The sequence below is a fragment of the Tricharina praecox genome, assembly GCF_024521635.1.
Source record: "Tricharina praecox strain CBS 144465 chromosome Unknown BZA05scaffold_8, whole genome shotgun sequence".
Lineage (NCBI taxonomy): Eukaryota > Fungi > Ascomycota > Pezizomycetes > Pezizales > Pyronemataceae > Tricharina > Tricharina praecox.
Window position 1 is genome coordinate 775,951 of NW_026250410.1, and position 24,022 is coordinate 799,972.

At 54.1% G+C, this 24,022-nt stretch overlaps 10 protein-coding genes across 10 annotated transcripts; 3 read left to right on the forward strand and 7 right to left on the reverse strand.

The window, feature by feature from the left end:
• Positions 1–574: 574 nt before the first annotated feature.
• On the reverse strand, positions 575–2,073 carry BZA05DRAFT_429625 (programmed cell death protein 2). Its single transcript, XM_051486138.1, has 2 exons — positions 1,881–2,073; positions 575–1,822 (listed from the first exon to the last, which is right to left on the reverse strand). Exons 1-2 carry the CDS (start codon positions 1,998–2,000, stop codon positions 719–721), a joined length of 1,224 nt encoding a protein of 407 aa, XP_051340832.1. The 5' UTR covers positions 2,001–2,073; the 3' UTR covers positions 575–718.
• A 39-nt stretch (positions 2,074–2,112) lies between these two features.
• BZA05DRAFT_393897 (V-type proton ATPase subunit F) lies at positions 2,113–2,843 on the forward strand. The gene is made up of 3 exons (XM_051483275.1): positions 2,113–2,309; positions 2,374–2,544; positions 2,606–2,843. Exons 1-3 carry the CDS (start codon positions 2,250–2,252, stop codon positions 2,744–2,746), a joined length of 372 nt encoding a protein of 123 aa, XP_051340833.1. The 5' UTR covers positions 2,113–2,249; the 3' UTR covers positions 2,747–2,843.
• On the reverse strand, positions 2,844–4,301 carry BZA05DRAFT_393901 (uncharacterized protein). The gene is made up of 2 exons (XM_051483276.1): positions 3,552–4,301; positions 2,844–3,487 (listed from the first exon to the last, which is right to left on the reverse strand). The coding sequence occupies exons 1-2, from the start codon at positions 4,107–4,109 to the stop codon at positions 2,903–2,905; spliced, it is 1,143 nt and encodes a 380-aa protein (XP_051340834.1). The 5' UTR covers positions 4,110–4,301; the 3' UTR covers positions 2,844–2,902.
• A 527-nt stretch (positions 4,302–4,828) lies between these two features.
• On the reverse strand, positions 4,829–6,528 carry BZA05DRAFT_263183 (GNS1/SUR4 family-domain-containing protein). Its single transcript, XM_051480149.1, has 5 exons — positions 5,934–6,528; positions 5,808–5,877; positions 5,680–5,753; positions 5,486–5,624; positions 4,829–5,423 (listed from the first exon to the last, which is right to left on the reverse strand). Exons 1-5 carry the CDS (start codon positions 6,366–6,368, stop codon positions 5,095–5,097), a joined length of 1,047 nt encoding a protein of 348 aa, XP_051340835.1. The 5' UTR covers positions 6,369–6,528; the 3' UTR covers positions 4,829–5,094.
• Positions 6,529–8,208: 1,680 nt separating this feature from the next.
• Positions 8,209–9,582, forward strand: BZA05DRAFT_393909 (cytochrome c oxidase subunit VA-domain-containing protein). The gene is made up of 3 exons (XM_051483277.1): positions 8,209–8,517; positions 8,806–8,969; positions 9,262–9,582. Exons 1-3 carry the CDS (start codon positions 8,360–8,362, stop codon positions 9,381–9,383), a joined length of 444 nt encoding a protein of 147 aa, XP_051340836.1. The 5' UTR covers positions 8,209–8,359; the 3' UTR covers positions 9,384–9,582.
• Positions 9,583–9,901: 319 nt separating this feature from the next.
• On the reverse strand, positions 9,902–12,768 carry BZA05DRAFT_335191 (Vps54-like protein-domain-containing protein; the record flags this gene model as incomplete). Its single annotated transcript, XM_051480754.1, has 3 exons — positions 9,902–10,103; positions 10,155–10,660; positions 10,723–12,768. The coding sequence occupies 3 exons, from the start codon at positions 12,766–12,768 to the stop codon at positions 9,902–9,904; spliced, it is 2,754 nt and encodes a 917-aa protein (XP_051340837.1).
• A 937-nt stretch (positions 12,769–13,705) lies between these two features.
• BZA05DRAFT_393914 (MCM2/3/5 family-domain-containing protein) lies at positions 13,706–16,348 on the forward strand. The gene is made up of 4 exons (XM_051483278.1): positions 13,706–13,975; positions 14,043–14,169; positions 14,237–15,642; positions 15,693–16,348. The coding sequence occupies exons 1-4, from the start codon at positions 13,836–13,838 to the stop codon at positions 16,180–16,182; spliced, it is 2,163 nt and encodes a 720-aa protein (XP_051340838.1). The 5' UTR covers positions 13,706–13,835; the 3' UTR covers positions 16,183–16,348.
• A 17-nt stretch (positions 16,349–16,365) lies between these two features.
• On the reverse strand, positions 16,366–17,942 carry BZA05DRAFT_393915 (uncharacterized protein). The gene is made up of 3 exons (XM_051483279.1): positions 17,515–17,942; positions 17,317–17,433; positions 16,366–17,247 (listed from the first exon to the last, which is right to left on the reverse strand). Exons 1-3 carry the CDS (start codon positions 17,689–17,691, stop codon positions 16,663–16,665), a joined length of 879 nt encoding a protein of 292 aa, XP_051340839.1. The 5' UTR covers positions 17,692–17,942; the 3' UTR covers positions 16,366–16,662.
• A 652-nt stretch (positions 17,943–18,594) lies between these two features.
• On the reverse strand, positions 18,595–20,630 carry BZA05DRAFT_467901 (uncharacterized protein; the record flags this gene model as incomplete). The annotated part of the gene is made up of 3 exons (XM_051487829.1): positions 18,595–19,932; positions 19,980–20,317; positions 20,441–20,630. 3 exons carry the CDS (start codon positions 20,628–20,630, stop codon positions 18,595–18,597), a joined length of 1,866 nt encoding a protein of 621 aa, XP_051340840.1.
• A 2,081-nt stretch (positions 20,631–22,711) lies between these two features.
• Positions 22,712–23,775, reverse strand: BZA05DRAFT_263257 (uncharacterized protein). The gene has a single exon (XM_051480150.1). The coding sequence runs from the start codon at positions 23,533–23,535 to the stop codon at positions 22,798–22,800; it is 738 nt and encodes a 245-aa protein (XP_051340841.1). The 5' UTR covers positions 23,536–23,775; the 3' UTR covers positions 22,712–22,797.
• Between the last annotated feature and the right edge of the window lie 247 nt (positions 23,776–24,022).

The window sequence follows — 24,022 nt, forward strand, 5'->3', positions numbered from 1 at the left end:
AGGAGTCAACCTTTCCACATTCTGTTTGGGCATTGTGTCTCTACACACACCTCTCCCTGAAAAGTGCTTGGAAGTCCCATTCAGAACCAAGCTCTAGGAGTTATTCTGAACGTAAGGTACTCAGGTCCTATTGCCGTCCACTTAGCCCCAATGGCTGTATGAGCCACAGTTCCCCCCTCCCCCACCCCATCACCACACTTAAAAGTGTGCTTACATAGCTGAGTGGTGTGATCGTTTGTGACGGAGCACTGGGCTTTATACAAGGTAGGATTCCACATATTTTAAACGCCCACAGAAGGGAATCGAAAAAAAGGCTCAGAGGAATGGGATAAGGGGAGATGCGCTGTGAGGCTTGGAAGAAGGCTGAATGCTAAATATTCGAAGATTCAATACCTACATCCGAGTGACTTTGCATGTCAGCTGTCATTGGGTGGACTGGAGCATGGAGATGGAGTGACTCGGCCAATTGACTATTCATGTCGAGGTAAGCGAATTTTACTGAAAGTAATTCTTTGCATACCTATTCGCTTTGGCACTGCTTCTGGAATACTTCATTCGTATAGAGGGGCAGTGGTGCATTTAAGATCAATTTTTACATTGTAGTTACAGGCTCCAAATCAATGTGGCTGACCAGCGACTTCACATGGACCAGGTACTCCTCTCCATTAACATGATATATCATCCATCCTCGCTCACCCTCCAGTTCCCCCAGACACATCTAGTTCTGCCCCTCCCACTGGACGCCAACCCACTCTTCCACCCAACCCACGCCGTTGACATCCCTCACCTTCGGAGCACAAGTACAAGTAGCGACTATGACCGTTCCCCACTCCATTCCATCGAGTCCCATCGAGTCCCCCTCAAGGACACTGATGGCATGTGGCATGAGCTGAAACTCAAATACGCGCTCCCTCTTTCCGCACTCAGTGCACGACGGTATCCTTCCCGTCGTGAACTCCTTCTTCGAGTCGAGTAGGGTCTTTGCCACCTCATCGTTATGACTGTAAAGCAGTGGGCAGCCACCGCGCTCATACCGTAGTACTTGCTCGGGATTTTGTCCCGCGCGGTCCGCGAACTTCTGGAAAACTGTGTCCAAGTGACCGTCGTCCGCATCGTTGTTAGAGACAGGCAGGGAGTCCGAGGTCTTGTCGTCGCCGAGGACTTCTTCGATCTTTTGAGGGATCGGAGCGTCGGGGACGAGGGTCTCGTAGTCAGCATCGAAGTAGAAGAGTGGGTAGGTGAAGGGGAGCGGTGATGGCCAAGGCTCGGAGGGGCCGTAGAGGAGTGGCTCGGGCTCAGGTTTGGTGGTGCTGGAGATGCGAAGCGTGTCGGCGAACGATTTCGTAAGCTTTTCCGCCGTTGGCGTTGCAGTAGTAGGAGCTGCGGGTTTCGTCGAGAAAGGGTTCGCTGTCGCCGCCGCCGTCGCTGTGGTGGAAAACGGATTTCCGCCAGCAGAGAACGGGTTTCCTTCCGCGCCCATACCCAGCCCAGCCCCCGACCCAAATAGCAAATTCCCAGCCTTCGGTTTCGTCGCATCTTCCTCTCTTTTCCTCTTCTCTTCAGCTCTCCTCGCCTCCTCCTCTTCCTTCGCCTTCGCAATCCGCAGCTCGTAATCCTTCGACACCTTCACTCCCCGTAGCGCTTTCATGCTCCCCTTCTTCCGCCGGCACGTCTTCTCCTTGCAGCCAAAGACGTAAAACATTCTCTCGTGCGGGCTCTCCGGGATTGCGCCATTGAGCTGGAGCAGCAGTGGCATGAGTTTGTTACAACATGCGCATTTAGCGAGGCGTGCGTCGGCAGGCGAGGAAGGATGTGGCCATATCTGACATCACATACTCAGCAAAAAAGCTCAACCAGTAGGAGGGACGGAGTGGAAGTACAGGTTCTCCACCGAGATGGCTGATGAGGTCGCTACTCGGCTCAGTCTCGGCGTAGCCCAGGAGGACCTTTGTTTCGGTGTAGTCCTGGACGGACTCGTCGTCACTGCCGTAGTCGTCCATTATTGCCTGGCTTGTGTGTATGGTGGTTATGAGGCCGTGGTTTTTTGAGTTTTTTTGGTGGGTTTCACGGTGGGGTTGTGCAGCAGCTTCAAACTTTTTGGATCTCTCGTATTGCCCCACCCCGCACTAACCCCCAACCGGAGAAGCGCCGTCGCCGTCATCCATGTGAGGTGCGATAGAGAAGGTACCCGTACCTTGCTCTCCATCCGCCAGCTCCCCCAGCTCCACAACACCAACGACTGCACAACCATGGCGGCCGCCCCCTCATCCTACAAAGACCGCCAATTCCTCGCCGTGATCGGGGACGAGGCATGCCTATCCCGCTTCTTGGAGGAGGAGGAGACAGCCGCAGCTGACATGGAGCGCACGATAGGACTCCGTGACAGGATTGCTCCTCGCCGGCATCGGCCACGTTACTCCCGCGCCCAACAGCAGCACGAATTTTCTCGTCGTTGATGCAAAGACGGAGGTTTCCGAGATCGAGAAGGCGTTCGAGGAGTTCACTACTAGAAAGGACGTGGGGATCCTGCTGATCAACCAACACGTGAGTTCTGTGTGATGGAGGGAGCGGGGGAGTGGTGGGAGCTGACGCGCGGTGGAAACAGATCGCCGAGAAGATCCGTTATCGTATCGATTCTTTTACTGCGGCTTTCCCGGCGGTCCTTGAGATACCGAGTAAGGATCACCCGTACGATCCGGAGAAGGACAGTGTGTTGAGGAGGGTCAAGAGGTTGTTTGGGGAGTAGACTACATATTGCGCGGCATCGGGCGAGCGGTGGAACGGGGTGGAACGGTCAGGTCATGGGATATCATCATCAATCAAGCGCATTATCATAGACGGGAAAGAGTATGTGTTCGCCGTAGTCTCTAAACTCCGAAGGCCAGCCGGTCATGTATATCACCTAATACATCCCGCCCATCTCCTCCTCGGCCTTCAGTTTCTCCTCCATAGCTTCCCTCTCTGCCTCCAACTGCTTCCTCTCAAAGTCATCGTGCTCATCTCTATGATCGACCCACCTCTCTTGTATATCTCGCGCCTCCATCCCCTCAGTCCACCCCCCGCGCATCGCAAGCGCCCACACACTGTCGCCTGCGCCCTCTGCCTCCCCAAACGCGTAGCCCCCCGCTCTATCCACCGCCTGTAGCAGATGCGTCATGCTCTTCTTATCTTCTACCGCCAGAGTCTCAAAGTTCACGAGCGAGAAGCTCTCCACGAGGTCGACAATCGCCTCGTTCAGCTTCGCAAACTTCTTCGTGCGTTGGTCCTGCTCCAGCAGTGGCAGCAGATAGCTGAGATCCTGCACCTCGGTGTAGAAGTCCAGATTGAACGCTAGCTCGCCATAGTCACGTAGTAGGTCTATTTTGCTGAGCACGTTAATGTGCGGAAGGTCTAGTTGCAGCATGCTCCGCAGCGATAGCAGGAGCACGGAGATGTATTTTGCCGGGTCCGTGATGTAGTGCGCGTCAACGAGGTGGACAACTACCAACTGCACCTATCAGCGCCCCCTCCCTCCACGCCACTCCCAAGTCAAGGGGGGAGAAACGACAGACCCGATACCCAATCTTCTGCAGCCTGGCAAAGATCTTCCTCAAACTCTGGTGGTGAGTAAACAGCTCGACCTGTCCCGGACAGTCGAAGAGAACATAATCGTTCCCGAGCCGGCTGACGCCCTCTTCGAGCCACTCAATATTCTCGTAGAGTTCCTCGAGCGCGTACATGACGCCGCCGTTGGGTCCGAGCCCCTCCTCGTCCATCACCTCGTCGAGCGTGATGATCGACCGGATGTCCAGCGCGCACGGGTAGCCCGTCGCGTCGTTCGCCGGATCGAGGTTCACAATCGAACATTTGCGCCCGATGGCTCCCATGAATTGGTGCATGCCGTTGCAGTAGGTAGATTTCCCTGACCCCGGGGGTCCGATTACGAGTTGGGCGAAGGGCATGGTGGTGGTGAGGGTGGTGGCGAAGGAAGATGGTGAGGGTGGTGGGGCGTCGTGGTGGGGGTCAGTCGGTGCAACACTTCTACCTAATCCAATGTGAAACTGAAGTGATTCATGTATGATCACTCGCGTACCGATTGCCGAAATGTTTGTGACTGGCTGAGCACACATCACCTTCTTGTCTGTCTCCCCTCATCTGTGATTTCTTTGGTGCGCTATGAGTGAGAGAGGGCTAAACAGAGAGGGAAAAAAGGAACCACATCGAGCCCACTGTCAGCGGCAGGGGGACAGTGGGGTGGAACCGGACGTTTAATTCAGCCGTGATCTATTAAGGTCGAATGCTATGATGATTAAACAGAAAACAATAAGCACACAACACCATTGAATTCTTACTGATGATGCCCACTCCATGCCTTATCCACACCCTGCCAATTCCATAGGTATTATCATTGTATGTACCTAGCAACTATGAACGATCACCTCGCCACCTGCGACTGCTGCGCAAGCCTCGTTTCTCCATCTGAGTACCACCACATCAAGCTCTGTCCCTCATCCCCTAGCACACGATCATATCCGCCTGCCGGCACAACCCAAGAAATTGACAACATAACAAACAGGATATGAACCGCAGCAAAAAAGAATAGAAGTTTAATATCTAGAAGAGTAAAAACTGATTGTGGTAATGGTTTTCGGAAGCCCCGTGCGCAAAAAAAAAAAAAGAAAAGGTTTAAAAAGAAATGACATAACCAGAAGGGAGAAATACAATAGTAAATAATCCCCCGCTCCTCGTTCTCCCGCAGGAACACGTGAGTGAAAGGAATTACCTCACAACTGTCCGAAGGAAGGAAACGGGTAACCAGAAATACAGAAGTAAACAGAAAAATATGAACAAAGAACGATATCCCACCCTACTGTGAATTTGAAGAGAAGAATGAATCCAAACACGCGGAAGACGCCTTGCCTTGCCTTAAGCCCCTGGAGATTACCCTAATCGACCACGCGCCGTCATTGCACCGCATCTCTTCATGTCCACAGTAAAGACGTAACCCGCAAGCATCCTCATCCCGCCTCCGATGTATATTTTATCCAGACTTCTTCGCCCCCTCTCCCTCTCTCTCGTACTACTGCTGTTGCTAGAAAGCATGATGTGTCTCAATTATGCTTTGCGGCTTCGGACGGTGCTCTGCTTCTTTGCGCTGCCATTGACGGCCACGCCATTGCCGTTGGTCCGGACGCTGTTTACGACGTCCTGGGAGAAGATGGGGCTGGGCGCGATTTCACCGTTCTGCACGGCCTTGGTAGCGGCGCGCTTGCCGGCACGTTTGTAGGTACTCGCGTAGAAGCTGAGGAACAGGACGAGGTAGCTGCTCAGGATACCGCAACCGGAGAACGCGGCGAACTCCTCACCAGCACAACGGCCCGCATTGGGGATCCACGGCCAGTAGGTGGAGGTGAAGTAGGTGTACGAGGCGAAGTAAACAAAGCCTAGGCGCACAGTTAGCAAGCCTGACCTGTATTCCGCTTTCGGGCGAACCGGGGGCACAAACCAAGATCAATGACGAACTGGGTGATCTGGAGACGGGTGATCCACTGCTTCCACCAGACACGGACACCACGAGCAGACTGGAAGTAGTACCAGTACATGACAACGTGAACGAAAAGGTTGAGCGAGATAGGAACCCAAGACTAATGCGACGTTAGCAATTGCGCGGATGTCCCAATCAGACGATCAACCACATACCACGGAGGTGGAGCCGATGAGCTGGGTGTAGCAGAGCAGGGCAGTCGCGCCGTGATGGTAACAGTGCAGGAAGGCTGTAGGAAAGGTCAGCACGCGTCTCTAGGCAGCCAGATCGATTGTGAACGTACTGAGTGGCTTCTTCTTGACAACCAAGAAGACGGTATCCAAAAGCTCAACATACTTGGTAAGGTAGTTCAACTGCGCGGAGCGTGTTAGCGAAAAGAAACGGGCACATCCAGAGTGGGAAAACACACATAGTACAGTGTGACGAGAGGCTTTGTCCAACCGCCATCACGGGCACAAATTGCGAAGAAGATACCATTGTGGTAGACAGTGGGAATCAGTTCCTCCATGAACAGCACCAAAAGGATCCCCGAGATCAGCGTCAACAGCAGGTTGTGGACCTGGAAGAGAAACTGCAGCTTGAACGGCTGGAAGTTCTTCATGATCGCCCGGCCACCGAAGATGATCGCGTAGTACGCGATGATCAACGATCCAGCAGTCTGGAAGGTGCCTAATGGTGTTGTGCCGTATTCGAATCTGAAATCGGTTGCACCCTCGCCGGTGGCACGCTTGTAGAAGACATCGAATATCGGCCAGAGGTGCACTCCGAATGGCCGATCGACCGAAGGGATCTGGACATCGATCACCTTTACCAGGTCTGTGGCTAGTGATGTTATGAAATTCATGACGCGGCGCAAGGCAAACGAGAGAAGATGATTATAAGGTTGAGAAGGATTCCCGGGAGCGAGGAGAGCTGTCCGAAGACGGGAGTGGGTCGTAAGGAAAGAGTGGAAGCACGACCGAGAGACGCGTTCTTGATCGTGGAGGGAGGATGGGGGGGATGAGGCCAACGAGGACGCGGCGGGAGCAACGAAGATTAAAGGATTGTAAAGAGGAAGTGGTGATTAGGAGGGAAGGGGGAAGAAGGAGGAAGAAGTAGAAGTAGCAAGTTGGTAGGAAGCGACAGCGATCGTTGGAAGGCCTGGGGAGAAAGGACGGAAAGGGGGTTAAGGAGTGGCAGTACCGTACTGTAGTCTACTTCTACTCCATGTAGATGGTAGCAGCAGCGTATCTAGCAGTACCGTAGTAGTCGTAGACAAATTTCGAGATGCCGGGGGTAGCCAATGGGCTGGGCTTGCTGCAGAAGTTGGGGGGGCGCAGGGGCAACCTGTGATCGGGGGAAAGCAAGCACGTGAAAGTGAAGAAGAAGAAAACGGGAGAAGCAGTTTAAGCCCGGTTTTTTTCTTTTTTTTTGCGGCATGCGGCGGGAAGGCATTTCCTTCTTCCAATCGCAACATCTGTTCTCCGCAGACTATGGGGATGGAGCTTGAGTTTCACCACGCCACACGGGAGGACATGAGGCAGAGTAAGAGGCCAGTAGACGCGAGTACTGGAGGTACGTACGCGTGCGTATTATCAGCACCGCCGCAGCCTCGTACTCGTGTACGGCAATCAAATACCTAAAGTAAGCAATCTTGGAATCGGACTGGTACCGAAAGGCCGGCGCCATCGTGTACGATACATATCCAAGTATGTCGAGTACCGGTATCACGGTCTCCCGCAACAACCACGCTCATAACCAGACTCCTGCTTACGTCTACGTCAACTCTGGACGCGAGTCCAGCCATAGCCACTTTTCCATAGCAAAATTTTCGCTGATGGTTGTATACCGTAGGTAGTAGAGTACTTGCGCCCGTTTGCTAAGCGCGTCTGACGCCGGCGATGGTCGAGTTGAGTTCCCGGACATCTCTTGTCCGAGCGGCGGGGGAGGTGCCGGTGTGTGCTAACAATCCGGCGGAAGCGTCCCGTTCTGTGGCTTGTGACGGGTAATTTTTGGCTGCTGATTTACTGTGGATCTTCGTCGAGGGTTTGTACTGGCGGCCGGAGATATCTTTTTACCTTGATTCCTACCGCAGCAGGGGCGCACTTTCCATTCACGACATCGACATTGACGACTGCCTCATTGATGATATCTCCGGTGCCGACCCCATACCAATCCATGGCAATCGCCATCGCCATCGCATCAGCGCGATTCGGCGAAAATACTCCCGGAGGTCCATCCCATGAGCATGTGTTAACGGCGGCTGGTTACTTGTGGGACTTCTTTGATGGGAAGGCTGGGCACGAAAGCAGGAGAGTTGCATAACGGTACCTGCTATATGTAGGCGGACGAACGTGGTACACATGTACCGGTACCCTTCAGGCCAACCGCACAAGATCTGTAGTGTGCCACGATCCCCGACGCCCAAATAGGCCTGGTCTGCTGCCTGAAATGGCGTAGCAACGCTCCCGCCAGAAACACTTGGCTCTCTTGCAGAGCCCTCTAGACTCTACATAGAGTAGGGGCTCCAATCGGTCCTCATTCCGCGCCGAGAGCCGCAGTCCTTATCCCGACCTGTCTCCTCCGAGTGAGATGCTATGCAAGGGAGGGAGGACACCGCTCGGGTTGCCGGGTAATCAAGCCCCCAACATTGAGTGATGAACGAACCGGGCAAAAACAATATCGTAGTAGTCAGCCCATCCGCCCAAGGAGCGGCTACTCCAGTAAAATCCCCATCGACCACCGCAACCATTCACCCGAATCAGTTTCGTCACTACTCCACCAACACCCATCACCTACCGGTACCTACCACCCCTCACCCAATCTCCACTCTCCGCTCAACAACCAGAAACCCCAATGGCTTTCCTTCGCCTTGTCGCCGCCTCTGCCAGGCCTGCTCTCCGCACTTCGGCTACCCGCTCTGCCGCGATTGCGCCTCGAGTTCTCGCGACCAGGATCGCTGTCCGCAACTACTCCGATTCGCACGAGGAGAGTTTCGAGGAGTTCACTGCTAGGTAAGGGACCGGCTTTACGGTGATTCTATATTACGGAATCGGCTTTCTTCTTGGTGGGCTTGGTTGGTGGTGCGGGGGAGATCGGGAGAGAGGTTGAAGCGCAGGAAAGAAAGGACGAATTGTGGGGTGATCATTACCCATCTATCCAGCCAAGTCTTGGTCTCCCAGACGACCAACAGCCTGCATCATCACTGCCGTCCGGCCCCACCACCACCATCACCACCACCACTGCGCTTTTTGTTTGTCTAGGGGAAAGAAGAAAGCGGCCTGCTAACCAAACCCGCTTAGATACGAGAAGGAATTCGACTCTGTCCAGGATGTCTTCGAGCTCCAGCGCAACCTGAACAACGCTTTCGCCTACGATCTCGTTCCCTCCACCTCCGTCATCACCGCCGCCTTGAAGGCTGCGCGCCGCGTCAATGACTTCCCCACCGCTGTGAGAATCTTCGAGGGTACGAATCTACGTTTCTAGTTCTATCCTCTCCCACATACCCTCTCTCTCCACACAGCGCGCGCGACCGACGATATGATGCCGATGATGAGAGGGTAGTGGTGTGACTGCACCCTCTGCCGGTGGCAGGGCGGATGAAGCGTGTCGGGCGTCTGTTTGGTGTGCTCGCCGTGCTCGCCATCATTTTCCCATGACGCAACGAGAGAGAGAGAGAGAGTGTGTGTGTGTGTGTGTGTGTGTGTGTGTGGGCGAGTGAGATTGGGGAAATAGCTAACTCTCTCTCCCCACCGCAGGTGTCAAGGCCAAGGTCGAGAACAAGCAGCAGTACGAGCAATACCTTGAGGAGCTCGCCCCCCTGCGACAGGAGCTTGGTCTCGAACTTGTCGAGGACCTGTACCCCCAGGGCAGCAAATAAACAGTCCACACCCTTCCAACAATAAAACCACACACACCTGCACAAAACCTCCGTATCGTCTTTTTTTTTGTATCTATGTGGGATTAGATGAGGAGAGGGGAGGAGGGGTTAGGAGGGGGGCACGGGAATGGGGACATTGGATTACACCTGACGTTTTCTTCTACATTTCCCCCGTGCCTTGTAGTAATAGGAGATTACATCCACCATTTCCTTCCTATACCGTTGTGTAGCCCAGCACACCTACCTCAGGCCAAGATCGAGCTCATACGTGGACGATTTCGGGTACGCGCATACGCCCTGACACCGATCGCTGCCACAGAAAGTACTTTACATGAGACCAAAACAAGTGTATGACGAAGTAAGGTAAAAGCAGATATCCGATTGTCAGTTGGTTAAACGAAAATAGCATCAGAGCACAAAACGCAGACGCCCAAAACAATCAAAACGCAACCAAATATCTCAAATAAAAAGCTGCCGACAAAAGGAATAACAAACCCCAGATAAAATTACAGGAAGAACTAATTCCCGTTCATGAGAGGATTATGGGGCGCATTCCTAGCCAACGGTGTACCGGCCCTGTTGCTTCTATCGTCTTCGGTGGGGCCGGGAGTGGTGGAGAGCGCCTTGCTCCCGACTGCATCCATTACTATCTCCCCAGCATTACCGCAGCCCTCCAGACCACCGAGTTTTGTACGGAAGGTTTCCGCGTCTCTCGCCATCCTTCCAGTGTGTTAGCGGAGTTGTAGGTGATGGGGAAACGAGATGGCATACCTCTTCTTCCCGTCCTCGGTTCTCACGACCGCGCCAGAAACTCCATCGACAAGCTTATCCGCATAGTCCTGAAAGACGGGACCCATAATGCCGCGCACTTCGGGGAGGGGGAGGTGTTTATTGAGGACTTTGTAGAGCACGCCCGTCTCTCTGCACAGGATATCCATATAGTACCTCCCGTCTTCGCCGACCCAGACCTCGTCCCAGTTCATCTTCTTCATGGTGGCGACGTGCGTGCGCGCCCGGTCCGACATTATGCTGATGAGCTTGCCGTGGATCTCATCCTGGTACTCTTGGGTCGTCCTCTTGAGCTTATCAAAGTCTGCGACCAGGTTTGGGGATGAGGAGTGCCGCCGGAGCGCCTCGCGAATGTACGGAATTATCGTGGTGATTATCGAAAGGGCCTGAGAGGCCATCGCCAGGTGCTTGGTGGTTATGGATTTCAGGCCGGCCGATCGGGTGGCGCCCGCGCCGAGAATTAGTTGGAATGTACGTGAGTTGAAGAGCTGCAGATGGACGTGTGAGAAGGATATGGATGCAGTGAGAAAGGATAGAGAAGGGAGCTCACCTGAAGGAATTGAAGAATGTTGGAGCCCAGCTCTTGTGTTACGCCTGGCATGTTTACGACTAATCGCAGGTACGATTCGATCTCAGTGAGTACCAGTAATCCTGACTCTGGTAGTATGAATTTCTGGTCATCGACGATGGCGTGTGTAAGTTTCTTGGGCGGTTCTGTTGCTGCTGGAGCAACAACCCCATTTGCGGGATTATCGTCGGTCTCGGATGGCGGTGGAGGTAGCTTTATGGTTTCGCCTTGTTCCCTCGCCCGAATCTCCCAGAGTCGGCCGATGCCAACCCATTCCTCGGGGTCAGTGGTTGCTGCTTTTAGAATCCTGTCCAGGCTCTTCTGCCGCTCCGGTTCAAATTCTTTGGCAGCCCACTTATCTTTCTCCAGACAGTCGGCGAGGTTTCGTATCCGGTCGTCCTGGTAGGCAGACAGGAAATCGCGGATCTGGTTGCTCACCGCGTTCTGCAATCCCGGACCAACTCTAACAGATACAGCTTCGCATTCCTGAGCAAAGAGCCGAGTCAAGGTGAAGTAGCGTATGAACATGTCTGGTGGGTAGTGGGCGACCTGCTCTGTGCGGACTTTGACCAGCTTGACGATGTGGGATTGCGATATCTCCACAGCACTGGAGATCAGATCGGATATGTCCATCGATATCGTCGGGTCGCTTTCGCTGCGGCTTCGATGCATTTCGCTAGAAAAGCCGTTCTGGAAGCCGTTCTGCTCAAGCCGTGGAGACAGCATCCCGCCCACTCCGGTCTCGCCCATTTGCATGGTCACGTCGAGGAGCATCTTCTGTTGCGACCCCAATCGCCGGATGAGCTCCGATACTCCGGTGTATATCTTGACCAGGAGATCCTCAGCATCCGCCGGCCCGAGAAGCCTGAGTGCTCGTGTGAGTGCTTGACTCTTGTCGGCGGATGACTGTCGTATTCCCCCGGAACGAGACCTTCGGGACAAGTGCGAAATATTTGAAGCGACACTGTCGGCATCGCCTTCACTGGGCAGATTTCGCCGAATGAGATTCTTAGCCTCCTTAATCACTGCGTCCCGGTAAGCCTGAACTGCATCATTGATATGGTTCGCTCTCTGAAGCCCGTCGAGGTGCTGCTTGAGTAGATTACGTAGGCTGTCAGAAAGGATTGCAAATTCGGGCGGCAGACTGCTTGAGCGGGGTGGCGGGAAGAAGTTGTTCTTTTGCTGTGAGTTGAGAAAACGTTGGTATTGCTCTCGCTGGAAGCTCTGTGCAAATCGGCGGAGGGTTTCGGACGATGGCACTCTTTCGACGTGGAAGCGAAGGTCGTCGAGAAGGCATTGAACGAACCGGGCTTCATACGCTTTGCCGATTCTGTACCGGAGGTGGTTCAGGTCCGCCATGACGGCCTCCAGAGATCTGACGCCGCGGAGGTCGATGAGGCCCTCCCCCTCACCAGCGAGTAATCGCTCCGTCTCGACGATGACGTCTAACGCGGTTTCAATTTCATGGTGCTCGAGTGACTTCTCCACCTGCTGGACACCCAGCGTCACTTGTTCTATCTGTTTTACCGCGCGCTCAAGCTTTGCGACATTGTCCCGCCGACGGCGCAGCCGCACGATTTCAAGGCCCTTCACGGCCTGCTCCTCGTCCAGTCGTACCAGCTCCTTCCGAAGGGCTTGAATCTTATGCACACTTGCCGCAGCTTCGGAATGAAGCTCTCGTAGATCACCCAGCGCTGCAAAAAATGACGAGCTAGCTGTTGATATTGATGATATCAAATGCACCTCCACAGTGTCCATATACCACGATAGTTTCTCCTGTAGTATTGCGTTCGTGGCCAGAGCCTTCCTCTGTGACTGTGCCGCCAATGCCCCCACGCCGTTCTCCCCCTGGCCTGCTGGTACTGTAGACTTGATCACCTCCGAGCGCTCACTAACTACATCAAACGTCCGGGGATTCTCGAGACGGAAGTTTTCGTCGAAGTAAACTCGAGGGACAGTTTGTAGTGGCGCTACGGCAAGGCTGGGTCTCCGGCGTCTCGCCGATTTGATCGACGAGGTGTCATCCATGATGACCGTTTGCTCGGCTATGCTTGGCGCCGGGGACAACGCGCCCTCGGTGGTCTTCGACAGTCGGAGATGCTCTTCCAGCCCTCGGTCCTTCGCTCGCTGGTATCGCTCGTATTCAGGGGCTAGTGATAGGTAGGATGCGAAGGCGCTCGGTTTGATCTTCGGGATCTGGGTGAGCGTCACGGGGGGAATATCCCCAGGTCGCGGCCGGGAAGCTCCAGTCGCTCGCGCACCGTGGGACTCGACGAGGGCTGAGATAGCTATAGTTAAACGTATCTCATATCAGCCAGTTATCCGAGTTGCCCAAGAACGACAGGTCCGTCCGAGCTGGAGCTTCTCCGGCATCATGAATGACCCACCAGTAGAATTGGGGCCCCCCCCCAACGGCCCTGCCCCTCCACCTCCACCATTCCCAAAATCTTTCGATGCTCGCCAATCCAAAGCTGTGCCCACCGAGGATGTCAAGGACACCACCGAGCTCGCGATAGAAGCCCGTCGTCCAGCGCCGGGACGACCGCTTGGCGATCTCGTCGGTTGGTAGGGAGCGGTTAAGTCCGTAACGGAAGCTGTAGGAGAGAGAATCGGCGAGAGACAGGTAGAGTCGAATGATGGGCGGGAGGGGAACGCCATGAGCACCGATTTGGTAAACCGATTTCGGAGGAGCTGCGGGGTTCAGAGTTGATATTTCGGTGCTTGAATTTGAGACGGATTCCTTAAGTGGTTCGCGGGAAGTAGGCAACCGGCAGAGCTGATATGTACGGGTTCTCGTGGGGGCAGCAGGGAAAGGTGGTTTGTGCTACACGACTTGTTTGGAACTGCGGCTGAACGACACATGAACTGGAATAGCATGGAAGCGTGACAAGAGTGCCACCCTGAAGGCTCGGCGGCTGTCCCATTTGGGAACGCGTAAATGGAGTTCTCGCGAAGCAACCGCGTTCTCCTGTTCTCTCGGACCTCTTCTTCTACGCAAAAAAACATTCCTTCTCGCCACAGAAAATCCACACCTAATTCACCCGCAACACTACCCCGCTCTCCCACGACTCATCTAATATCGCATCTCTGCTGCAATGGATCGTTCCCAGATATATACCGTCGACTCGGGCCTACCAAAAGATGACAACCAAGCCGACGACCAGCCTGGAGAGATTCTGAAGGCTTTCCGTTCGTTCGTTCTGGAATTCCGATTGGACAACAATTTCATATACCGGTATGTCCTTGCTTGATACGGATGCTTCTTTGGATTCATCTCTTACTGACAATGGCCCCCGCCACAGAGACGCACTGCGGACGAACATCCTCATCAAACAGTACAGACTCGACGTCGACATTGCACATCTGATTTCCTTCAACGAAGAGCTAGCACACAAACTTTCCAATGAGCCAACGGATATCCTGCCTATCGTAATCTACCCTCCTTCCCCGCGGAATCGGATTATTCTTCGCTGCTCACACTTCTGGATGGCAATAGTTCGAGACTGCGGTACGAGATTGCGGACGACGCATGTTCTTGACTGGAGGCAACTCGAGTGCAGTCTTCCCCGACTGTCAAGTGATACTCCACTCCAACACGAATCTCATTTCTATTCGAGATCTGGATGCATCGCACATCTCGAAGCTAGTGCGGATTCCGGGAATCGTTATCGGCGCTTCCACCATGTCGTCGAAGGCGATCGAGCTTCAGATCATGTGCAGGAACTGTCAGACTACGAAAAGGATACCGGTTCAGGGCGGATTCACGGGTGTATCTTTGCCCCGTACTTGTGACAGACCTACTATGCCCGGTGAGGATGCCGACAGATGCCCGATGGATCCGTACTTTGTAGTCCATGAGAAATCGATTTTTATCGACCAGCAGGTTCTCAAACTCCAGGAGGCTCCCGATATGGTACCTGTCGGTGAGCTGCCGCGGCATATTTTGGTCAGCGCCGACCGGCACCTCACCAACAAAGTCGTCCCGGGATCGCGCTGTACGGTGATAGGTATTTTTTCGATCTACCAGTCTAAAGGCAGCAAGGGAGCCGCTGCCGCAGTCGCCATCAGAAATCCGTACATCCGTCTCGTCGGTATCCAAGCAGATGTCGATCACACGGCGAAGGGTTCAGCAATCTTCTCGGAAGAAGAGGAACAAGAATTCCTTGAACTTTCCCGGAAACCGAATCTCTATGAGATGATCGTGGATTCACTCGCACCATCTATCTATGGCAACGTTGATATTAAAAAAGCAATCGCATGTTTGCTCTTTGGTGGTTCGAAGAAGATTCTTCCGGATGGCATGCGGTTGCGTGGTGATATCAATGTTCTACTCCTCGGAGATCCCGGTACCGCCAAATCTCAACTCCTGAAGTTCGTGGAGAAGATCGCACCGATCGCCATCTACACATCCGGAAAGGGTTCGTCAGCCGCCGGTTTGACGGCATCGGTGCAGCGCGACAATCAGTCCCGAGAATTCTACCTGGAGGGAGGAGCGATGGTGCTCGCGGACGGTGGAGTGGTGTGTATCGACGAGTTTGACAAAATGCGAGACGAGGACCGAGTTGCTATCCACGAAGCAATGGAGCAGCAAACAATCTCCATCGCCAAAGCCGGTATCACCACCATCCTCAACGCCCGTTCATCCGTCCTAGCCGCGGCCAATCCCATCTTTGGAAGATACGATGACATGAAGAGTCCTGGAGAGAACATCGATTTTCAGACCACAATTCTTTCCAGATTCGATATGATCTTCATCGTGAAGGATGAGCATAACCCTGGCCGAGACGAGACTATCGCCAGGCACGTCATGAATCTGCACATGAACCGAATGACCGAGAAAGATGAGGTCGTCGGGGAGATCCCAATGGATAAGCTGAAGCGATACATCACCTACTGCAAGACGTACGTTCTTCCCCATTCCTGCGTCCCTTCCATGACTGACCTCCTTCCAGCCGTTGTGCCCCCAAACTCTCCACCGAAGCCTCCGAAAAGCTCTCCTCACACTTCGTCCAAATCCGCAAGCGCGTGCACGAGCTCGAGTCCTCGGCCAACGAGCGTTCCAGCATCCCAATCACCGTGCGCCAACTCGAAGCGATCATCCGAATCACCGAGTCCCTAGCAAAACTGTCCCTCTCTCCCATCGCGACAGAAGAGCACGTCGACGAGGCGATCCGGCTGTTCCTCGCGTCCACCATGGACGCCGTGGGCCAAGGTCAGGGAATGAGTAAGGAGCTCAACGACGAAGTCGGCAAGATCGAGGCGGAGCTGAGACGGCGACTGCCGATCGGATGGAGCACCAGTTACGCTACACTGAAGCGCGAGTTGTGCAGTAACCGTGGGTACAGTGATGCGGCGCTCAACAGGGCGCTCATGATGCTCAATAAGAGGGACACGATTCAGATGAGGAATGGTGGTGCGAATGTCTACCGTAGTGGTGTGTAAGGGATGCGCGGGATGGAATAAATTCCCGTTAACGCGTTACGGATACTTGTGTATGGCGTTTTTTTTGACTGCAATTTTGGGGAGGAGGAATATACCCATGGTTTTAGGATGGACGGATTTAGATGGGTGTATCAAAAGATGGCACGCTGAAACGTTTCAAATACCCATTCACTTCCGAGATTGCGAGGTGACTTGTACCGAGTTTGAAGACCCCGGAACCACATTCGTTCTAGCAAAGCAACGCCAGTGTATGGTCAAGAAAACGCAGATTCAGCAGAAGAAACACCAGTGTATCGTTATCAAGAAAACACAGATTCAGTAGAAGAAACACCGGTGTATCATTATTAAAAAAACACAGATTCAGCAGAAGAAAAAAGAGCCAATGTCGACCTTCGCTATGAAATCCCAGCCCAAGCAAGCAAGCAGAACAGAATCAAAAAGACATGTGTATCATGTATCGTGTATGGTGACCCACTCTATCTAAGGCTCGGCGCTCGAGTTCGTCAAGCTCAGGTACGTACCCCAAGCAATGCCCACCGTACTGGCGAACGGCAACTGGTATTGCAGCGGCATAACCCTAAAGTTAAGCAGCTGCACCGCGGGCCAGAGCATGTAGTTCGCCTTTATCGTAGGCACAAATACATTTCCGAGCCTCTTCTTGACCGCCTGCGTATCACCGCCCTCGGCATACGTCATGTAACTAAAGAAGCCGACAAGTCCCAGCGGGGCAAAGAAGATCTGATCGCACGCCATGCGCTTGAGAGCTGGCAAAGTCGCAGACGTGGCGGTGATAGGGAAGGTCTTCTGTAGTAGACGGAGCCAGCGGAACTGGAACGGCGCGATGATGAAGCCCCAGCTGGCGAAGCGGACCAGGCGGCCGAAATCGAACGGGGGCGGCAGCATGTGCGTGCTGCTGTGGGTCGGCACGAGCTCGTCTCCGTAGTGCGGGAGCTTCTGGTCGAGCTTGACGTCGAGCTCGATGTCGCCGCGGGTCGGGTCGAAGGCTGCGTTGCGACGGATGGCAGTCACAGACTGCGCGACGGTGTCGGCGATGCCGTTGAGAACCTGTGTTGTGAGGTCAGTACGGAAGTTGGTGGGGTGATTCGTGGGAGCGGTGGGGGAGAAGCGACGAACCGAGTTAGTAATCATCATGGTCACCACCGGGCGCTTGTCGAAATACTGCTCATAGCGGCGGACTAGCTGTGCGACAATGGCCATCTCGAGAAAGAAGACGACCGTGTGAACGAGGGGCTGTTTTGATTTCCGTGTGAGTTGAGTTCAAATCGGGGGGGGGGGGGGGGGTTTGAGAGGGAATGTGCAGTGGAAACGCACGATGTAGCCGTAAATGTAGATGCTGTTTGCAGTGTGAAGGTGACTTTTTACTCTTCGTCGACACCTCTGACGGAAGAGAGTGAAGGTTGAAGGTGGAGTGAACGAGTCTGTGGTAGTTGCGGTGATGGTAACTGTGTTTGTGGGAGCATTCGAGGTGGTGAAGTTGGTGACGTCCATCTTGGGCGAGCGGCGTTGGGATTCGGCCAACAGCTTTTAAATTTCCAGCGACGAGGCGGAGGGTTTGCTGTTTGTAGATCTCGATAGGATCTTGGCGAGGGCCAATTTGTTGTTATGTTTTGCACGAATCCTCCAACTTGGTCCGGAGCCCTTTGTTAAGTGGTGATGTCGATGATGAAATGGCGATAACTAGATGACGAGGGGCCGGCTAGCTATAAAGAGGAGAAGCAAGCTGAGCAAGTTGGCGCCGGATGGCTTGCAACCGCACATGTGCGACATGGATATGTAACATGTGGGGCAGGAAGCCGGGATGAAATTCCACGGTACACTACATGTGGTTAGAGACCAGAAAAATGTATGGCTGTGGCGATGCTGAGGACTTTCATAGCTCTTGGAGCAGTTGCGGGTTTGGTTGGTCTTGTCACTTTCTCAGATGATGATTAGCGTCATGATATATCACTTGAACAAATTGATTCCCGCCGTGAAGTTTTATACCATTGACAACACCTTTCCAACACCGGGTGGAACTTGACGTGTGTACAGCCATGATCTGATACATTCGAATGCTATGATTAACAAACCAAAAAAACCTTTTCAACACCCAAACGGCAATGACCCTTCTAAGGTCAAATGTCATGATGATTCAACAGAACACCCCCATTTTCAACACCACCATTTCCATTTCCAAAACTCATTTTTCAACACCATTTTCAACACAGAAAGGGGTTTCCCACCGCCCTTCTCTTCCCACTTCTCTGCGTCTCAAAACCTTTCCAAAATCCAAAAAGACAACCGCAATAATATCGTTGTGCTAGCGATCCAATTGTATGTGCATTTCCACCTCCCATTCTACGTCAACACTAGGTACATGTGCCATATCCACTGCACTCCAGAGTAACCCTATCACTCGTGCCGCTTTTGTCGCAATACCTCTGCAACCTTTTCCTTTCGGCTGTTTAGGCCGTGAGTTCCGGCTGCCAGTGCTCGACCGAAACTCGGATATAAGTCACACCCGGCTTCGGTTCGATAGTTCTCGTGGGCGTTACGCACATCGTCGCTGTAGTAGCCCTCGAGCAATGGCATGCACTTCTGCAGCTGGGCTTGGCAGTCCAGATCCACTGCTGACAGCGACCCTCCGAAAGATTTGGAAGATTTGGTCTCCAGCTTTGGTTCGGGAACGCGCAGGACTGAGGCTTTCACTGCTCTCTCGCCGCTGGTTTTCTTCTGAGTGGGTGCCATCATGGAAATTAGACGGAGCTGGGGGTCTTCGGATCGTGCCTTGGCTTCGGCTTGGGTCTTCTCGGCATCGCTGGCGGCTTGGAGCTGCCAGCGGTAGTGCTCGTCCTTCGGATTCTGGAAGCGTATAGAAGTCCAGCGTGACTGTTTCTCGATGCGGGCGTCGCACTCGGCCTGCATCTTCTTTTGCTGTGCTTTACCTTCCTCCTGTATCTTCTCGACGCGGGCATCGCACTCGACCTGCATTTTGCCGAGCTGTGCTCTAGTTTCCTCCTGCAGCTTCTTGAGGCGGGCCTCATTATCTTTGCGCATCTTGTCGACTTCCTGTTGCTTCTTCTTCAGGGCCGTCTCGATTCCAGCGACCTCAGCCGCCTTCTTCTCCAGGAGCTCGCGCATCACCTCCCTATCCCAAGCCATGCGCTGCATCTCGTTGAACAGCATCCCGGTGCTACTATAATCATTGGGATTGTGGTCATAATAGTCGGCATACTCGTCCACCGCAGCATTGCGGCTGCCCCGGAATGTGTCGACGAGCCATTGTATGTCATCCTCCAACCCATCCCGCTGCTTTTTCAGCTCCTCCGCACGCCCCTGTACCTTCTTGATAACCATATACACCCCCTGAAGCTGCTTCTGCAGTTCCTCCACCTGCATGTGGGATAAGGCCACGTCGAGTGATGGTTGGTGAGCGGCTGTCGGGGCCGCACCGAAGACGGCTGCGTTCGCCTCCTTCTGCTGTTGGGCAGTCCAGCAGCTATAGTAGTTCATGGGCATAATGTTGGGCGGGTAACCCGATGGCGACTGCTGGTCGAACTGGTAGTAGTCCTGCATATACTGGTTGTACGCAGCAACGGTGGGATCCACGAACATTGTGGGCTGGTACCCTGGCGCTCGCTGGCACATAGGCTGGGGGCTCTTCCAGCCGTCTGTCTGCGTGCGATTCGCCCTATGCGGCTCAGCCGCAGTACTGATCCTCGCCGCCTTCGCCGTAACACTATCGCCGCCCTTACCACTATGAGCGCGCTCCTCCAGATCCAAGATATGTAACCCACCTCCTTATCCAGCCTGTCCATATCATTGCGCACCATCTTGTTAACCGTTGTGTAGAGCAACCAGACCGCGGCCTCGTCCGGGTCGATATTCCTGCCGTGCCTCGGGTAGTCCACCAGCGCAGGGTCGTCGGGGTACTGTATGGCGACGCTGACGAGCACAGAACATTCCTTCGGCAGCTCGGCGACGCCCAGCTGCGCCAGCCGCCCGAGCCCGCTCGTCCCCGCGCCGAAGTACCTCGTCGAGCCGATGACGCTCGCGCACCACTGCTCCGGCGTTTGGCCGAAGGAGGTGCGGATCTGGACGCTCGGCACGGAGGGGAAGAGAAAGCGGCAGCAGTCTATGGCACATATCGTCAGCATCAGCAGCGGCATCAGCAGCGGCAGCGGCGGCAGAAATCGTGCGCGAGTGAGCGTGTGTGCGTGAGGTCTCGATGCGTTCACGGGAGGATCGGGTTACTCACCCGCTATCTCCTTGCAGTAGAACTCCAGCTGCGCTAGCACCGCCGAGTTCTTGGGTTTTCTCGCGGCGATGAGGAGCTGCAGCGCTGCGCTTGTGGTCGTGCCCTGCGGGTGAGTGCCCCGGGTTGGGCACGATGCCCAGCCACAGTCACTATCACCATCGCCGCCGCCACAAGGGTACATGGGACCCATAGTGGAGTATGTAGGGGGAGTGTAGGTAGATACTAATAGATGCCGACTGTCGATGTCTCGATGTCTCAGTGTAGGCTGATGGGGAGACAGGAAGGAAGAGAGGAAGTGCTCGCTATTTATACCCATGAGGTATGTACATATTTTCCATATGGTTACGTGGTGAGTGGAATTTTTGGGTGTGAGTTCCTCATATGTATCGTCATGGATATGTAGTTCAATTTTTGCAGCAGTCGCTAGAGTAAAGCTCGAGTATAACCATACTGAGAGAGAGAGAGATCTTCCTTTTTATTTCGCCTGCATCCTATCTAGACTGTGGCGAACCAACGCACTCCTTTTCCTTCCCGCCCTGGCCAGTCGAGGTGAAAGCCCCGGTACCGACCAGTCCGATGCGGCGCCCCAATTCCCCTGCCCATCCGCCTCGGGCCGACACAAGCAAAAAGTAGATTGACAGTAAAGACCGGTATGGGCCTACATGCCCGCTCCTCCTGCTGCCCCCTCGCCTCTCTCCCCCGTCTTCCGCCTTTCCGCCCCAAGAGAATAACTATCACCGCATATCCTCATCTCCTACTTCCTTGCACCGGCCGCAGACGCAGTACCCTGCTGGGTACTCTTGCTCTGCCCCCGATGCGATGCTTGCCTCCTCCTCATCCTCCTCCTCCAGGTCTGGTGGAGCTTTCCTCCCCACATCTATCGTTCCTAGAAACTCTAGGATTGCCTCGCTGCACCGCTCGTCGGTGAATAACTCTGCTATCGATGTATAACCATACTGATTAGTAACTACATGAAAACGTTTGGATGGTGTGTGATTGACTACGTTTTCACGATTCTTGACGCCCGAAGTATAGAGGCCCGAAGTATGAACCGGTTATACGCAGAGTCTGAACTCTATTCTTCACCTCTACTCAGTACCGCATTTTAACTTCAACCATAGACGCCCTTTACGAGGAAGAGAAAAAAACGGGGCTGCAACGTGTCTACTATTAAAGTTCCAGTGAAGCCTATTATTCAGCCCTATGGCTGAGTATACTGAAAACTGCCAAACACTCTATTCACCTCAAGGTTTTCTGGAAACTGAAAATTGCCAAACACTCTATTCACCTCAAAGTTTTCTGGAAACTGAAAACTGCCAAACACTCTATTCACCTCAAGGTTTTCTGGAAACTGAAACTGAACAGTATTCGGTGTCCTGGTGGGGAACTGAATTTGGCCCTGAAACTGGAACTGAAAACTGAGGCCATCCAAACGGGCCCTTAGATGCCTACATAGACTCCCGGACCTAGAACGCCAGAACGCCAGGAGTTCCGGCCGCGGACTGTGGACTGTGGACTGTGGACAAGCTCTGGATCCCACCGAAGTTCCACCAACCCCGAGTCCAGACCGAAGATTTTTTGATCTGGATACAACTATCCCGATTAGTCCCGACTATACCCAAATTTGGTCGGGACTGGTCTATGTAGAGTAGGTATGCGGAAAAAAATAATATATAGGTGTGTATAATAATCGGGCGGGTTAGCCGTTGGCTGGTCCGCCTGTGCATACATGCGGTACTGGTGCTGGTCCGCCTGTGCATAGAGTACAGTGAGATTCGGGGGCCAGACCCGATGCGTCCGCCTCAAGAGTCAACGTTGAAATATTCTCTGTTGCTATGATACTTTTATATATGTTCGTCTGGTCGGTCGACCGTCGGTCTCTTGTTCAACACACGAGACATGTCACATCAGACATTGTCCACCGTCAGGTATTATTATCATCACCGCAGAGGTACTTTGGGGTTGTTCGGTCTGAAGAACACAGGCTGCCCTTCTTTCTTGTTGCTTTCTCAGTCTCTCCTGTTGCCCGTACCCACCGGTGGTCTCTTAGTACTGACCTGGTAATAATTGTACGGCGGGTTGGCCGTTGGCCGTTGGCTGGTCCGCCTATGCATAGAGTACTACTTGGTACCACCAGTAGTAGTACTCGGGCCGTGCGGGCCTTGAGGAGGAGGAGGCAAGGATAGCTTCCATGCCGTCCCGAGAACGTATAAGTACTCTACTCGTACTTGGGTAGAGTCACTTGTAAGTGGTCATCACACCCCGCCTGACCAAGGAATCCGCCATGATCGTAACAGCATTAAATTATAATAACAATAATAGTAATAGTAGTAATCATCACTCGTGTTCACATACAGTCATGGATACTCCACTCTCCCGATAGAATACCTCGCGCCCTGCGGCGACGACGGCGACAGTGGCGGCCTACTCGATCCCGAGCCACCCAGCTGATCGCCCACACCGGCACTCCTGCCCCTACCGGTACTCGACCTTCTATCGGGTACGTGCAGCTGCACCTGCACCGGCGCCTGCACGTACCCCTCTCGTTCCCGGGGCTTGCTATCCCTCACCAATCTCTGCCGCTCCGATTCCGGCGCCCTCGCCCTCGATGGAGTCGGCAGCGCTTCCCTCAGCGGCGCATCTCTCGGCGTCGACACCACGACCACATCCTCGCCCTCCTCATTGATCGACTGCATGCCCTTCATGACCACGCGTAGCATCGCCTCCAGCTCTTTGACCTTCCGTTCCGCCCTCCTTCTTCGAGCGCGCTCCTCCGCCAGCTCCGCGTCATGGCCACAACACCTTCCCTCCCTTCCCTCCTTCCCCTCCCCGCTCTCCCGCACGGGGCTCTCGCTCCCCATCCTACTGCCGCCGCCGCCGCCGATCTTCGCCCCGCGCAGCTGCAGCGGGAACATAGGGAACGGCAGGCCACCCCCACCACCCCCGGTGTACCCGGTCGACTGCGACATTATCTGCGCGGTCGTTGTGATCCGTGGCGAGGAGCCGCCGGCTGAGGTGGAGGTGGGCGGGATGCCGCTTCGACTACTCCGCGGCGACTCGGTGATCGTCGCTGTGGATGGGACGGAGCTCTTCATGTTTGCGACGAACTCGGCGACGAACTAATGAGGCGACGCGGATCTGGGTTTTGACGTCGAGCGTGTGCAGCGCCGGGTATATATGTGGCTGGGTGCGAGCAAGATGGAGTCGGCAGGCGAGCAGGATGAAGTGCGTACTGGGCTAGCGAGACTATGTACTCGACTGGTGGCGATGCTAATGTCTGTGTCGCTGGGGAAGAGGAGGCGACAGTTGTCTGGGGTGGTTTATTTCTGTGAGCGATGGATTGAATGAGGAAGAGGGGGAGCTGGGAGCTGGTTGTTGGTTGTTGGAAGTTATGGTGGTGATGGTGGTGGGGGGAGGGTAGGAGGGTTATCTATGTAGCATAGATATTATAGTATGTAGAGGCACTGCAAGTCAGTCACACACATTCACCGAAATCTGCTGGCGGTAGTTTTAGAACAGCGTGTCCGTGTTTGGCAGATCATGGGCGACGATCTTTCCACCACTCGGGAAATCCATTATGCG